The sequence below is a fragment of the Ochotona princeps genome, chromosome 29 (assembly GCF_030435755.1).
Source record: "Ochotona princeps isolate mOchPri1 chromosome 29, mOchPri1.hap1, whole genome shotgun sequence".
Classification (NCBI taxonomy): Eukaryota; Metazoa; Chordata; class Mammalia; order Lagomorpha; family Ochotonidae; genus Ochotona; species Ochotona princeps.
The window spans coordinates 19,106,104-19,120,634 of NC_080860.1; the positions used below are offsets into that span (position 1 = coordinate 19,106,104).

General features: G+C 55.9%; 2 protein-coding genes across 2 annotated transcripts in view; one reads left to right on the top strand and one right to left on the bottom strand.

Moving 5' to 3' along the window:
* Window positions 1-1,324: 1,324 nt before the first annotated feature.
* On the top strand, window positions 1,325-3,183 carry YDJC (YdjC chitooligosaccharide deacetylase homolog). Its single transcript, XM_004592140.2, has 4 exons — window positions 1,325-1,537; window positions 1,660-1,919; window positions 2,119-2,296; window positions 2,443-3,183. The coding sequence occupies exons 1-4, from the start codon at window positions 1,365-1,367 to the stop codon at window positions 2,810-2,812; spliced, it is 981 nt and encodes a 326-aa protein (XP_004592197.2). The 5' UTR covers window positions 1,325-1,364; the 3' UTR covers window positions 2,813-3,183.
* Window positions 3,184-7,400: 4,217 nt separating this feature from the next.
* UBE2L3 (ubiquitin conjugating enzyme E2 L3) overlaps window positions 7,401-14,531 on the bottom strand; it is a 38,175-nt gene continuing 31,044 nt past the window's right edge. The window contains exon 4 of the mRNA XM_004592043.3: window positions 7,401-7,754. Within this exon, the coding sequence (XP_004592100.1) occupies window positions 7,600-7,754 (155 nt within the window). The 3' untranslated portion in view covers window positions 7,401-7,599. The remainder of the gene's footprint in view (window positions 7,755-14,531) is intronic.

Here is a 14,531-nt window from a genome sequence, read left to right on the forward strand (position 1 = left end):
CACCCCTAAAAGTCCCTTGACTATTTCTAGTGCGTGGCACCCACAAGGTGCTCCAGGATACCTGTCTTTCCAGTGGAAAATGAGGGTGGGTTGAGATCACTCTCATGAAACCCAACAGGTGATTTAAAAAAAGAAAAGTGGCTAATCCCGTAGGAAAAGTTCACGGAATTACCAGAGTGAGAAGGGGCAGGGTGCTATGACACAGCAGGCAGGTTAAGCGGCAGCTTGGGATACCATGCCACATCCAAGCACTGGTTGGAGTCTTGGCAGCGTCACTTCTCTGATCCGGTTCCCTGCCTGGGAAAAACAGCAGCAGACGCACTCCCTCCCAGCGCAGCGGCCTAGCAGCTAAAGTCCTCGCCTTGAACATACCTGGGATCCCATATGGGAGCCGTTTCTAATCCTGGCAGCTCCACTTCCCATCCAGCTCCCTGCTTGTGGCCTGGGAAAGCAGTCGAGGATGGCCCAAAGCATTGGGACCCTGCACCTGCATGGCAGATCTGGAAGAGGCTTCAGGCTGTGGATTGGCTCAGCTCTGGCCACTGCGTCCACTTGGGGAGTAAATCATCGGACGGACGGTCTTCCTCTCTGTCTCTCCTCTCTCTGTATATCTGACTTCCCACTAAAAATAAAATGAATTTTTTTTAATAAAGATTTTTACTAATATTGGAAAGCCGGATATACAGAGAGGAGGAGAGAAAGAGAGGAAGATCTTCCATCCGATGATTTACTCCCCAAGTGAGCCGCAACGGGCCGGTGCCGCGCCGATCCGAAGCTGGGAACCAGGAACCTTTTCCAGGTCTCCCACACGGGTGCAGGATCCCAATGCCTTGGGCCGTCCTCGACTGCTTTCCCAGACCACAAGCAGGGAGCTGGATGGGAAGTGGAGCTGCCGGGATCAGAACCGGCACCCATATGGGATCCCGGGGCGTTCAAGGCGAGGACCTTAGCCACTAGGCCATGCCGCCGGGCCCAAAATTAATCTTTTTTTAAAAAGGGAAGAAAAATTTGAGTTGGGGAGATTACCAGAGAAACTCATAGTTGACCTCGGGGTTAATGGAGACATTTTTTTCCGCATCAGGTGTGAGAGATTTTGTATGCATGTGTGTATGAATTGTGTGTATGAATCTATGTGTGTGTTATTAAGTATGGAGTTCTCTAGGGTTTATTATTCAGACTCATTTGACAGCGGATGGAGACGTTACAGTGCCGCTCCGCGTCCGCTAGATGGCGATAACAAAGGCCGAGCGCAGCGGGGCCGGGCGCGTGCTTGGGGCGGGGCCTGGCGTCACCGTGGGCGTGGCCTGGCGCGCTGCCCCGCCTCCCGGTCCTGGACAGCCCGGCTGCGCGCGCGCCGCGAGGAGATGGCCGCGGTGTCCAGGCCGCGCGTGCGGCTGGTGGTCACCGCCGACGACTTTGGCTACTGCCCCCGGCGCGACCAAGGCATCGTGGAGGCCTTCCTGGCCGGCACCGTGACCAGCGTGTCCCTGCTGGTCAACGGCACTGCGGCCGAAAGCGCGGCCCAGCTGGCTCGCAGGTGTCTGCCTGGAGGTGGGGGTGTGTGGGGGTCCAGCCTCCTCCTCGCCTTGTCCTGGGGTCCCCCGGGGGCCTCCGCCGCCCCTAGCCAAGCTTGTGACACCCCATGTCCCCCGCCCTCAGGCACGGCATCCCCACAGGCCTGCACGCCAACCTGTCCGAAGGCCGCCCCGTGGGTCCGGCCCGCCACGGCTCCTCGTCACTGCTCCGCCGCGAAGGCTTCTTCCTGGGCAAGATGGGGTTCCGGGAGGCGGTGGCGGCCGGAGAGGTGGCTTTGCCGCAGGTGCGGGAGGAGCTGGAAGCCCAGCTCAGCCGATTCCGGGAGCTGCTGGGCCGAGCGCCCACGCATGTGGACGGCCACCAGCACGTACACGTGCTCCCAGGTGCGCGGGGTGGGGGAGCGGTGGTGCGCTCCGGGCCCGGGTGGGGGTCCCGGCTCCTCTCCGAGCCTCCCCCGCCACCGCCTCGCAGGTGCATGCCAGGTGTGTGCCGGGGTACCTGTGCCAGGTGTGTGCCAGGTGCTCTCCGGGCCCGGGTGGGGGTCCCGGCTCCTCTCTGAGCCTCCCCTCCACTCCCCCACAGGTGTGTGCCAGGTATTTGCTGAGGCGCTGCAGACTGCCGGCGTGCGTTTCACACGGCTGCCAGTGGAGCGTGGCGTGGGCAACTGCGCGTGGCTAGAGGCCCCCGCGCGCGCCTTCGCCTGCATGGTGGAGCGCGATGCCCTCGCCGCTGTGGGCCCCTTCTCTCGTCATGGCCTCCGGTGAGTAACCTTGGTACCCGCCCCACCCACCTGCCTATTGATGTCCACCTCTCGACTTGGGGCGCTGAGTCGGACCAGCTGCCTCTATTCCAGTTCCGTTTGGACCCCCACCCCATCACTGCCACCGCTCTCCCCACCTCCCGCAGGTGGACTGACGCCTTCGTGGGCTTGAGCACCTGCGGCCGGCACATGTCCACGCACCACCTTCTGGGGGCGCTGGCACGGGCCCTGGAAGGCGTCCCCGCCGGCCATGCCCTGACGGCTGAGCTGATGGCGCACCCGGGCTACCCCAGCGTGCCTCCATTCGGGGGCTGCGGAGAGGGCCCCGACGCCTTCTCTTGCTCTTGGGAGCGGCTACATGAGCTACGGGTCCTCACGGCGCCCACGCTGTCGGCCCGGCTTGCCCAGGACGGGGTTCAGCTCTGTGCCCTGGACTCCCTGGACTCCAAGAGACGTGGGGATGGGGTGCCCTGTGAGGCCACCCTGGACCCCTTTCTGCAGCCCTCCCCACCTTGAGCCCGACTGGAGAGAGCCAAACTCTGATGCCTGTTCAGTGCAGAGGGAGGACGACGGGACCGAGCTCCACGGCTGGACAGCATCAGGACGCTGGTCCCTTGGAGTCAGGGGCTTGGGACTTTCCCTGCCAAGCTGTGTGTCCGGGCCCTGGCTGGCTCAGAGCAGCACCCAGAGCAGGGGACATCTCCTCTGGGAGATGCTCAGCTTGTGATGGGGTGGGGTTCAGGCAGGTGCAGAGAATTGGGGGGCAGAGATGCCTGGAAAAAGCCCCTGATGGTTTAAAGGGCAGTGAGGGCAGCGGGCATATGGGGCATGTTAATAAAACATTCCCTTTTCAAACTGGGGGAGCTCATTGGCTGTGTGTGCCCCCTGCACACATACCCCCGCCCCACCTTCAGGGACACAAAGCCGGGGTGCATATCCCAGAGAGAAGATGCAGTCAGTTCTGGTTCCTGCTTAGCTTTTTCTGTATTTTTTTCCCCTGGTGGTGGTGGGGTGGGGGTGGTATAGTAGGGAGAGTGGAAGAAGACCGTCTTGGTGGAGCTGCTTTTTGGAAAGGTGGGTTTGTCACCTCCATGTTGAGGCAGAGTCCCCAGCTCCCAGTACGTGGTTCTGGGGGTGGGGTGAGGTGGGGGGATTGAGTGGACGACACATCCTAGGAGACCCTGCCAGCTCTGTGGGTTCCGTGTTGGAGCTCCTGCAGCTGGGACAGCCATCACAAGTGGGATTCCGGGATTCTGAGCCGGGCCTGGCAGCCTGTGAGATGTCCTGGGCTCCTGCGGCTTTTATCGGCCCTCTTCCTCCCCAAGAGGTGGGTGTTGAGATTTGCTAATTGTGGAGATTTGCCCCCTGAGCCAGATCACCAAATGTCCAAGGGACCCCAAATCTAAGACATTCTCTGCAGACAGGATTATGCAGGAAGCAAACTTCCTGCTGTGGCCACCTCACTGGCTAAGTGTGCCTGGAGAGGTTTCTTTAGCGATGGTGGCCTGAACATACCTGAGCGAAAATTGTTGGATTCTTTTTCTAGTTAGATCTGTTTGTTTACTGGTATTGGTTCCTGTAACTCATGTTTACTTATCCTGTTGCCTGAGACCTGGGGATTGTTTTCCAAATTTCTTGGGTAGAGCAGCTTGTATGCTATTGTGTAACTTGGAACTTTTACCAGCCTGCTTGCTTTGCAAAAAATTGGTATAGTTGCCCCAGAAAAATTCAATAAAGTGTGCATTGGTTCATCTTGTCTTTGCATCCCCCGTGTCCCAATTTCTTGGCACGAACGTCACACCTCGAGTCCCAGGCGCCACTAGAGGGACCCCCAAGACGTGGGAATGTCTCTGTGCCCAGAAGGCCACGTGGTCCTTGCAGGTTCATCCCTCAGTGGCGCCCAGGTTCACCCTGCTTTTAAAGCCTGGAGGGTGGGGGATGGCCACCAGGGTGCAGTACCTGCCAGCACCTTCATGGACGCGTGTGGAGGGAGCTCTGGTGCTGGCTCAGGCGGCATCTTCCTCTGCTCCTGACCCTTGGCTGCAATCCATCCCTCTTCCTCGGCTCCATCTCCCATGCTGGCTGCCACCTCCCCCTTAGCCTTTACAGAACCTCTGACTTGCCCTCCCACCTGTGGGGACCCTGGGTTCCTCCCCTAGGCCTTTGTGGTCTAGTCACACACTCCTGGCCAGCTGCTGTCAATACTGCTCTAGGAGGCGGCTATGGGCTGCAGGTGCCAAGGCTCGGGGGGAGGAAGAGATGGGTGGGCAAGGATCTGTGCAGATGTTGGGTGGAGGCCTGGGGAACAGCTGTTACCTAGGGTGGTGTAGGGGTGAGTAGGGAAGGGGGCTAAGCCCAACCAGAGTTAACAGGGCATTTAAGAGTGAGGAAGTCCCAAAAAAGAACTGTTGTTGGGGACCCTTGCTGCCCACGGGGTGCTGCAGGGCATTTTCTTTTTAATGTGAACCTTGCTGGGCAGTAGGGTAGCCCCTGCAAGTGGCTATCCCCCAGGGTGAGCTCTGTGCTGGGCCACAGCCTGCCCCGAGAGTGGTCTAGAATGCAGACTGGCTGGCGTGGTCCCAGGCACACTGCAGTGGGGGAAGGAACCGGAGTAATGTGTGAAGCCCAAGGGCGCCTCCTCCTTCGGGGCTTCCATGTGGTGTTGCTGGGCAATCCTTCCCCTTCGTGTGAGTAGGTCCCTGGTCTGTGAGCAAGGATGCCAGCTGCCGCTCATGGGTATTGCCAAGTGCCAGGGGCTGTTGGCCAGAGGTGGGTAGCAAGGTGCCAGAGGGCAGACTGCAGGGAGCACAGAGGTAGTAAGAGTGGCTGCAGAGACAGGAAAGCTGTCCCTAGTACCTCCTAGGGGGTGTGTTCAGTGGAAGCTGATGACAAGCGCAGGGCTAGGAACTAGGATGTGGGATGTGGGTGTCTTCATGCTGAGCTCAATGCCCACTCTGGGAACAGGGGGCGGGTGGAGGAGAGAAATCAGAGGCCCCAGCCATCCCTCCCCAGGGTCTCCTAGGGCACTGCGCACCCTAGGGAAGGAAGAAGCCCACACGGTTGGGTCAGTGTTGGAGAGCATTTTTATTGAGGGTAGCAGAACGGGAAGGCAGCATCTCATACAGCCGACCCCAGCATGGTGGGCGTGCAGGGGGAGGACACGGCATACCTGCCACAATCAGGCAAGTGTGGACTCCCTTGAGTCCACCAGGGCCAGCGGTGACTGTCCCCTTCTGGGGGGCCTCACTTTGTGGTTGTGGGGTGGCAGACAGACCCACCTGCCAGCCTGTTCAATGCCTGTCCCAGGACGTGGTTGGAAGGAGCGGGAACAGTGCCGGAGCCAGGGCTGAGGCATCCCTGAGGGGCTGCCGGCACAGGGGCACTCTCCCATGGTGGGGGCAGGGAGGAGGAACACCGGCAGGGAGGAGGAACACCGGCAGGCAGAGTCAGCCAGCAGGAATGCGGAGTGATGGAGCAATTTCCAGAGCGAGTGAGAGCATGGCTGGCTTGTGTAGAGAGCTCCTGCTGGCATTTGGCGTTTCTGTTAACACAGATCTTAGCGCAACGACTTACTGAAGACACAGATGTGGCAGTGCCTCTCCGGGGCTCCTGCCCTCCCGGGCACAGGACCATCTCTGGGAATCTGTCTTCCCCCCCAGCCGCATTCCTAGAGCTAAAAAAACAGCCAAGTTCACTGAGGCCGCGCAGAGGGCTGGGGCGCTCTGGACAACTCAGTGTCCCGTCACCCTCACTGACCCAGTGCCGCCTCTCTTCCGGGCAGGCAAAAATCCATGAGGCTGAGCTGGCTTAAAGTCTGTGGGCCCTGGGAAACATCTCCAAGTTACAGAACTAAAGTCCAAACAGAAAGCAAAGTCCCTCGAAGTTCCCACCGCCCCCTTCCCGCCCCTCCCCACAGCCAAGAAGGGGAAGCCGCCGAGGGTGGCAACACGTGGCATGTGGCTGGTGGGGGTTAGAGGGGTGCTGCTGTGTGCTGAGAGAAGACGTGGACATTCAGATCCTCTACAAGCTTCAGTGGGTGATCAATTCTAAGGTCAATTTTTATTTCTACAAAAAAAAAAAAGGCAATCAAAACAATATAAAACACATCAGAAGGATATAACTGAGTGAGCGCTGAGCGGAGGTGGACTCTGCTGCGGAGGCTGCGAGTCTGAAGGGGGGCGAGGAGACCATCTTGTCCCTGGGCTGGACTGGGTGGTGATGGTGGCGGCAGCTGTGAAGGAGGGGACTCAGCAGGGCAGGGTCAGGGGGTGCTGGCGACCCCAGATCGGTGCTGGCTAACAGAAGCTGAGTCCCATCAATCCCAATCCTGCGGAGGGCGGTGCCGTGCTGGGGCAGAACTGTGGTGGTGTGAGGGTGAGCTCCGTGGCACATCCAGGTTCTTGGTGGCAGCTGGGCATGGAACCTCAAAAGTGGATCCCCCGGCCCGTGGTGACTGACGGCTTATCACGTTCCAAGATGGCTGAAGGTGAGAAATTCCTCGCTGAGCAGGCAGCGACAATGTCCTCGGGTTGGAAGGACCCCCGGCCCCACTCCAGGGTCACCAGAGGCCTGGCGGGACAGGCCAGTTCAGTGGCACACACAGCAACGTTAGCAGGTTCTATGGAACAGCGAGGCCTCCCTTGCCATGGTTTTGTTTTTTTTTCCGGGGCGGTGGTGGAGGGTGATGGCATGGGCATGGAAGGCGGTTAGGAGTGGTGGTGGTTGTTGTTGGATCATCTTTTATTGTAAAGGATGTTATCACCTCAAGTCAGACGTTGGGCCAACTCCATGCGGGGTAGTGTGACATGGGAGTGGACAGGCCGCTGGCCGAGCCCCAGCCATTCTCCTTCAGGGAGGAGGCCGGGCTGCGTCTGGGAGGGAACCCTTGAGGGTTGACTGGCTGGGAGTGAGAAGGTAGGAGTGGAGGGGCGAGGGGAACAGGGTAGGCGTGGGGGAAATACAACCTTTAACAAAAAAAAGATGTTTTTTAAACTTTATGAGCTAAATGGAACTTGAAAGTTTTTGGGTCAATTTGGACAAGAAAAGAAATACCGTTTTTGGAAACAGATTGAAGTGGTGATTTTTAAAACAAAGAAAGCAGAACTAGAACATCTGAAATTTTTAATCCTTTCTTTACAGGTTACCTAGACCACTTGTGATTAAGAAAACTGTAGAAAGTTAGTAACTGCCACGAGCGAACGCCAGGCGGCGGCACGTGTCGATTTTCCAGAGTCCCGCTTGGCGGAGTCTGAGCGCGCTGTTCCGTCTCTGCTCACAGTCGCTGGAATCCTCCGCAGCAGCTGTTAGTCCACAGGTCGCTTCTCCCCGTATTTCTTTGTAAACTCTTCAGCATTCTTACAGAATTTTTTACGGTCCTTAGAGTATTCTTCAGCTAGGTCAGCCCGGAGCGGGTGCTCGGGCTGGGGGTCGTTCACCAGTGCTATGAGGGACTGGATCACTATGAGAGAAGGACAAGGGAGGGGGAGGGGTCAGAGCCGGCTCGGAGCGGACCCCCCAAGACCCGGGTGCCCAAGGCCGCCTTCCTGGCGCATGTGGGCACAAGGTAGCCTCTTATGGATCTGAAACCCTGGCCCCCAGAGCCCACCCCCTCTTTCCTCTGCAACTAGGAGACAGAGATGAGTAACAGCCGGGACCACAGCAGGCAACCGTACAGAGGGATACCTCTGCCTCCAGGACCCCTGAGGGTGACCATGGACACTCTCATCTGTGCACACACACTCACGCAGGACTGGGTGGTGGGCCCCCACACTGAGTAAGCCCGAGAAGAGGTGTGACAGGGTCCCTAGGAGACCCCAAGCTGCTCATGAACCCACCAGTGCGGCTCCTCCACAGGGAGGCTGGCAGCAGCAGCCAGTACAACAGACAGGAGTCACACGCGCAGGGCTCTGGCTCCAGCCCCTCATCCCCTGGGCAGGGACAGCACTCCCGGAGTGCGGTGCTCCCTCCTACTGCTGTAGCCCCTGCCAAAGAGCACTGCTCTCTGGGCAGCTGGGCACAGCCTCCCTTGTCAGGCCCATGCTGAGCCTGCGCCGTGCACGCACTGGGTTAGCGTGCCAATGCTGGCTGAGTCACACACCCACACCACATGGAGTGTGAGCCCACCCTGCCGCCAGGGGAGAGGCAATGAGGCTCTTGTGACCACTGTGGACAAGGGGAGGCAGACATCTCTACACCCTCAGGGGAACAACACTGTCACCCTCCCCCATGGCCCATCATCCATGTTGCCGCTCAAGCCAGCCCTGGAGGCATCCTTACTGTACTTTTCCATAGCCTAGCTGAGCAGCACGGATATTAGCAGGTTCTGCTCCCCCCACACTGCCATTGGCATTACACTGTTCCCTGCTGATCCATGTGGTCAGTCAGTAAATCAGCGTTTACCTACTGTACTCCTTTAAATCACCTCACCTCTCACCAGAAAGATTTATAAGAAGGAAGGAATGCTAGTGACTCAAGTGGCAACACTGCCTCAGCCACCATCAACAGAAGGTGTGTACAGAAATGGAGACAAGCATACATCTCTCCGTCCAGTCACAGAATAGGCTGGCCCCATGTAACATACCGAACCTGACCCTGCGGTGGCTGGTACACACACGAGTCAAGCCTGAGGTCACCCCAGGTGAGGTTTCTTGGCTGACTCCCCAACCACACTGCTGGTCTCAAACCTCAGACACAGGAACAATCCTAACATATATGATCTAATCTCTGAGTGCATGGGCCTCAGGAGCCTGTGCAGTGGATGGCACGTCCAGAGGGCACACGATGGCCGACTCATCTAGGCAGGTAGGGCACGTCAACTGCCTCGTTACAGCATGAAAAACAGAACAGGTTGGACAACTCTTTTGGCCAAGCTTTGCAGCAAGTAACAGTGCAACGAAGCCGACAATGTTTTAGAACTATCAAAGCCACTAAAGGAACACCCCTGGAACACTCTTTCCCACATTGGGATTTCAAAGGCATCATCAATGGACCGCCCACCATCCCTGGTTTGACAGCAAGCTACGGCCCCTTACCTCCCCCTCTGGAAACAGGAACGAACACACACACAAACCTAAACCATCTGTCCCCTACTTTCCTCCAACCTTAATTCTCCCCATCCTAATTGGAGGCCCACCAGGGCATGCATCCCTCTCAGCTATGCAAATAATGTTAAAAAGCACACAGTGTTTTGAGAATATTCACCAAGTTGTCCGTTTCCCTCAAGCCCCCTTCCAGACCACAGCAATCCTGATGCTCCTCTCTCGACTGCCGGTCCTCACCACCCCATGACCTGCTGGATTCTGCTATTCAAAGTTCTTAGGTTTTATAAACTTTGAGGTGAAGACTGAATGAATGATTGACTGCCTGCATCACCACTCAGGGGAAATGGAGTGTGTGTGTGTGTGTGTGTGTATGTGTCCCTGTCCCTAAATGCCTCTGCTCACAGCATTTTTCATTGAATGAGAACTGACCTCGGTTCTGTGGGTTCTAGAAGAACCTGCCTTACTACTCAGTATGGATTTCCTGGCCGCCAGGCCACGTACCTGACATGCACCTTTCCCCTCTGGGGTATCAGGCCTTCTAATGTGAGAACGACAGCTCCAGGGTGGCAGGAAACCATGCTGCCCACGCTCATGGTGCCAGCCAAGAGAGGGTGGGGGATGCAAAGGTTTCCCTTTTCTGTACTTGTTCACAAAGGCACCAGGAGTACTGAGGAACAAATAGGTCCATTTGTAACCGCAGAACAACGAAACTCAGCCACAGACGAAAGGCATAGCCTCGATGACCAGCTCTGCCAACAGGCACAGGACCTGCCAGGCCAGCCCTTCCCGCAGTCTCAGGCAGCCAGTAGCTGAGCACGCAGCATTCCCACAGTCAGCCTCTCCAGCCCCCAGCCCGCACACTTTGCACCACTTCTACTCTGGGCTTCGTACAATGCTGCTGCTATCTGAATCTGAACTCAATAGATGAACAGAGTCCAACAAACATGGAAGAGTGTGGTGGCCCACAAATTCAAATGCTACTTGGGACACCTGCAATCCATATCAGCACCAGTTCCAGTCTTGCTACTCTGCCTTTGTGTGTGTGTGTGTGTGTGTATAAATATATATATAAATTGGAAAGGCAGAGTTATGGGGCATGTTTATGTATGTGTAACGGGGGAGCAGGGAGGACCCATCTCACACCCACTGGTTCCCAGCCAGGCCAAAGGCAGGAGGAAGCTGCTATTCCTCTGGGGTCTTCTACATGCGCATCTGGGGGCCCAAGTACTTGGGTCATTTTCTGTTGGCTTTTCCAGGTGCCATGGCACAGAGCTGGACTGGAAGCAGGGCAGCCAAGTTGCTAAGCACAGTTGATACGGAATGCCACACCAGCCCTGGCTATCGTGCTTCTGATCCAGCTTCCTGCTGCCGTGCGCTACCCAGCAGCAGAGATGGCACAAATGCTTGGCTTTGGGTCACCCACCCTTGGGACCCAGAGGAAGCACTAAACCCAGCCTGTGGCATGGCCCGGCCCTCACTGATGTGAACACTGCAGAATGAACCAGCAGGTGGATGAGCTTGCTTCTTTCTTCCTCTATGGTGTTCTGCCTTTCAAATAAGTAAATAAATAAATAAACACACACAAATAAACAAATAAATACAGGATGGCCTAAAACCTTGAGATCCTGTACCCGCGTGGGAGACCCAGAAGAAGCTCCAAGCTCCCGGCTCCTGGCTCCGGTTTAGCTCAGCTGTGGCCATTACAGCCACGTTGACAGAAAATCTGTCTCTCCTTCTCTCTGTAAATCTGACTTTCCAATAAAAAATAAATAAATCTTAAAAACAAAAAAGAAAAACCTTCTCTCTCTGCATAATAATAATGATGACAATTATTATTATTATAAAAGGTGGAGTTACAAAGAGATTGAGCTCTTCCATCCTGGTTCACATCTCCAGTGGCTGCAGTAGGACCGATCCAAAGTCAGGAGCTCCGTCTGTGTCTCCCACGTGGGTGCAGGAGCCCACGCACTCAGGCCATCTCCACTGCTTTCCTAGGTGCCTTAGCAAGGAGCTGGACTGGAAGTGGAGCTCCTGGGACTTGAACCAGCACCTCTATGGGATACTAGTACTGTGTAGTGTAACCCACTACACAACAGCACGGCTCCCAATAAATCAACCTGTTGCAGAAAGGCATCCGGTAGTAGAGTAGTCAGGAGTGAGAGTGCTGCCTTCTGCTCCCCCGCCCCCAGCACTGAGAGCTCCAGGCTGTGAAGGACTCACCCTCCTGCTGCAGGGCACCTGGGAGGCCACAAAGAGATCAGAAGCACCCCAGTGAGAATCACGACCCCGCCGGCACACCCTGGCTTAGAATGACACAGGTGTGTGGGATCATTTTCTAGAGCTGCAAACCATGTGGCGGCAACTCCACCCTTCAATACACACAGATCAGCCTCTGCACCACAAAGTCTAACTTGAAACCCTCAAGTCAGCAAGCCCACTGGACCCAGGAATAAAAACTGTCAACAGGTTATCTGGTTCTTTAAAGGGGTGGGGGGAAGGCAGCCACAACCTGACAAAGAACTGGGAGGCTCTGAAGCAGCTTTGAAGAGGGGGCCAGGCAGCTCACCTGGGTATCTGCGTCTGTGTTTGGGGAGCCTCCATCCACTGTGGCTGCAGTTTAGGTGCAGGGCTTTCCCCGGCACAGTGCGCCCTGCCTCCAACACGGCGGATCAACAGCCAGGGTGCGAAGCTGACCTCACCCTGCCACTAACCACCAAACGTAGCTGCTAGCATCTTCCAGAGCGTGGGTGTGGCAGGTCCAGTGGTGGGCATGGTGGCACTGTGAGTTAAACCTCTGCCTGTGACTGCCACATCCATATCCAATGTTCCCTTCATTGGCTACTCAGTCTGCTTTGAATTCAGCCTCCTGCTAGGGCAGCCTGGGAGAAGGCAGAGAATGGCTCAAATACCTGGGCTCCTGACCCTCACACAGGAGACACAGGTGGAGTGTCTGGCTCAGGATCAGACATCTGGGATGTGAACCAATGAATAAAGACCCCTCCCCCCTGCCTTTCAAGTAGATGAAAATAACATTTGAAAAAGGAAGACCCGCCAGCCAATTAGAAGAGAGGTATACAAAGGACTCCAAACATTAAGAAACAAGGAACTGGAACTGCGAATCAATTTGATTAGCATATACTGTATCTGTGTTGAAACACATTGTGCCCCATAAAAACACCCAAGTGTAACATGTTAACCCAAAACTAAGAGGACAATGACTATACAAACCACATGAGCAGAGCAGAATGACTGTGCCAGGCTTTTGTAAATGCTGTCCACCCATGCTGAGTGGAAGACCTATGGAGGGCCCTCCCCACTAACTGGCCACCAGAGGAGGCCAGGAGCTGCTGTCCACAGGAAAGAGCTTCCAACTCCTTCTTTCTGGCTTCTACCAGAAAACAGGACCATATCCCCTAAACTCTGTGCCTACAGCCTCCCCAGTGCCACTCTCATTGACTCTCTTTAAACAGATCCTAACTTCCCACTGTAGGCAACTGTGTTGGCTGCCTTATACCCAGGCAACTTGCATTTTAGGGAGAAAAGCAGTGAATCAAGGGACAGAAGCTCTTCCTCTCTGTGCATCTTTTTTTTTTTTTTTAAGATTTATTCATTTTATTACAGTCAGATATACAGAGAGGAGGAGAGACAGAGAGGAAGATCTTCCGTCCGATGATTCACTCCCCAAGTGAGCCGCAACGGGCCGGTGCTGCGCCAATCCGAAGCCGGGAACCAGGAACCTCCTTTGGGTTTCCCACATGGGTGCAGGGTCCCAATGCTTTGGGCCGTCCTCGACTGCTTTCCTAAGCCACAAGCAGGGAGCTGGATGGGAAGTGGAGCTGCCGGGATTAGAACCGGCGCCCATATGGGATCCCGGGGCGTTGAAGGTGAGGACTTTAGCCGCTAGGCCACGCCGCTGGGCCCCAAAAATAAATGAATCTTAAAAAAAAAAAAGATGTAGGGAAGGAGGGGGGACATCAGGCTGGGGCACCCTGCCCTGCTAGAACACTGAACGGTGTGGGGCTACAGACTACCTGAGGAAAAGAGTGTCCGACATGCAGATATGCTGGCGTAAGGGCCACTGAGGGCTTGTGTGACAGGGGAGGAGTGGCTTCTGGGGACTTCCACAGACCAGGCAACTGCACTAGCAGGTGAGGGAGGGGACTGAGATGAGTGGTTTGAATCCAGAGGGTATGTCTGCATCAGGTCGAGGCACCTGCCCAAGTGGGAGGCATGGGCTGAGGTAAGTAGTACTGCTTGCCACCAATGGTGCGCAGAATAAGCTGGGGTTTGAGGAGCATGGGCTAGACCACTGTACCCACCCATGAGTACTAGGGAAAGGGTGAGGCCAGGCCAGGCTGGGCTGCAGCAGCCACTAGTCCATATGAGGGCTGGGGCTGTGGGTGGTCCAGGCTGGACTAGGCTACTGCACCCACCAACGAGACCTGTGACTAGAGGTTGGTGGGCTGAGTTAGGCTGTCGTCCATGCTGGCAAATGCTAAGATTATGGACAGGCCATCTTAGACTGGGCCACAGCAACCCATTGGCATACGTGAGAGCCAGGATGGGTATGGGCTGGCCAGACTAGGTTTTAGCATCTGCTGGCAACTGCCAGGATTAGGTGCAAGGCATGTCAGGCTGGACCACATTACCTCCTGACCAGCACAGCATCTGGGGCTGACAAAGGGGAACTGTGGGCATTTTCAGGCTGGGATGCAGCTTCTGCTGGTGAGTAGCTAGGCCACAGCTGGAGGCGGGCCAGGCTGGACAAGGTGCAGCACTGCTCCCCATGTACGAGGGCTGGGTCTGCGGTTGGATATAGGATGCAGATCAACTCAGGCTAGGGTGCGTGTAGGAGGACAATGTGACCCTAGAAGATCAGGGAGCACAGGATTACAATTGATTGGATAATATTTGTATGATAACAACCGAATGCATAACTGATTGGCTATCACTTGTATGAGAACAGTTGAGTGGACAGCATGTGTATGAGAACACTTGGTGGAATATACAAAACGAGTTCCAAACAAAAGCATAGAAACAGTTGATGGGTTTTGTTGATAAACTCAATCCCTCCTCCCTCACCCATATGACCCTCAGTGTATAAAGTCTGATGCCACTAATAAACTTCGGCTTTTGACCATCAGTCAGAGTCCCTGCACCAAGTCCATTGCTGTGGGCCAGCGACAGGTGCAGTG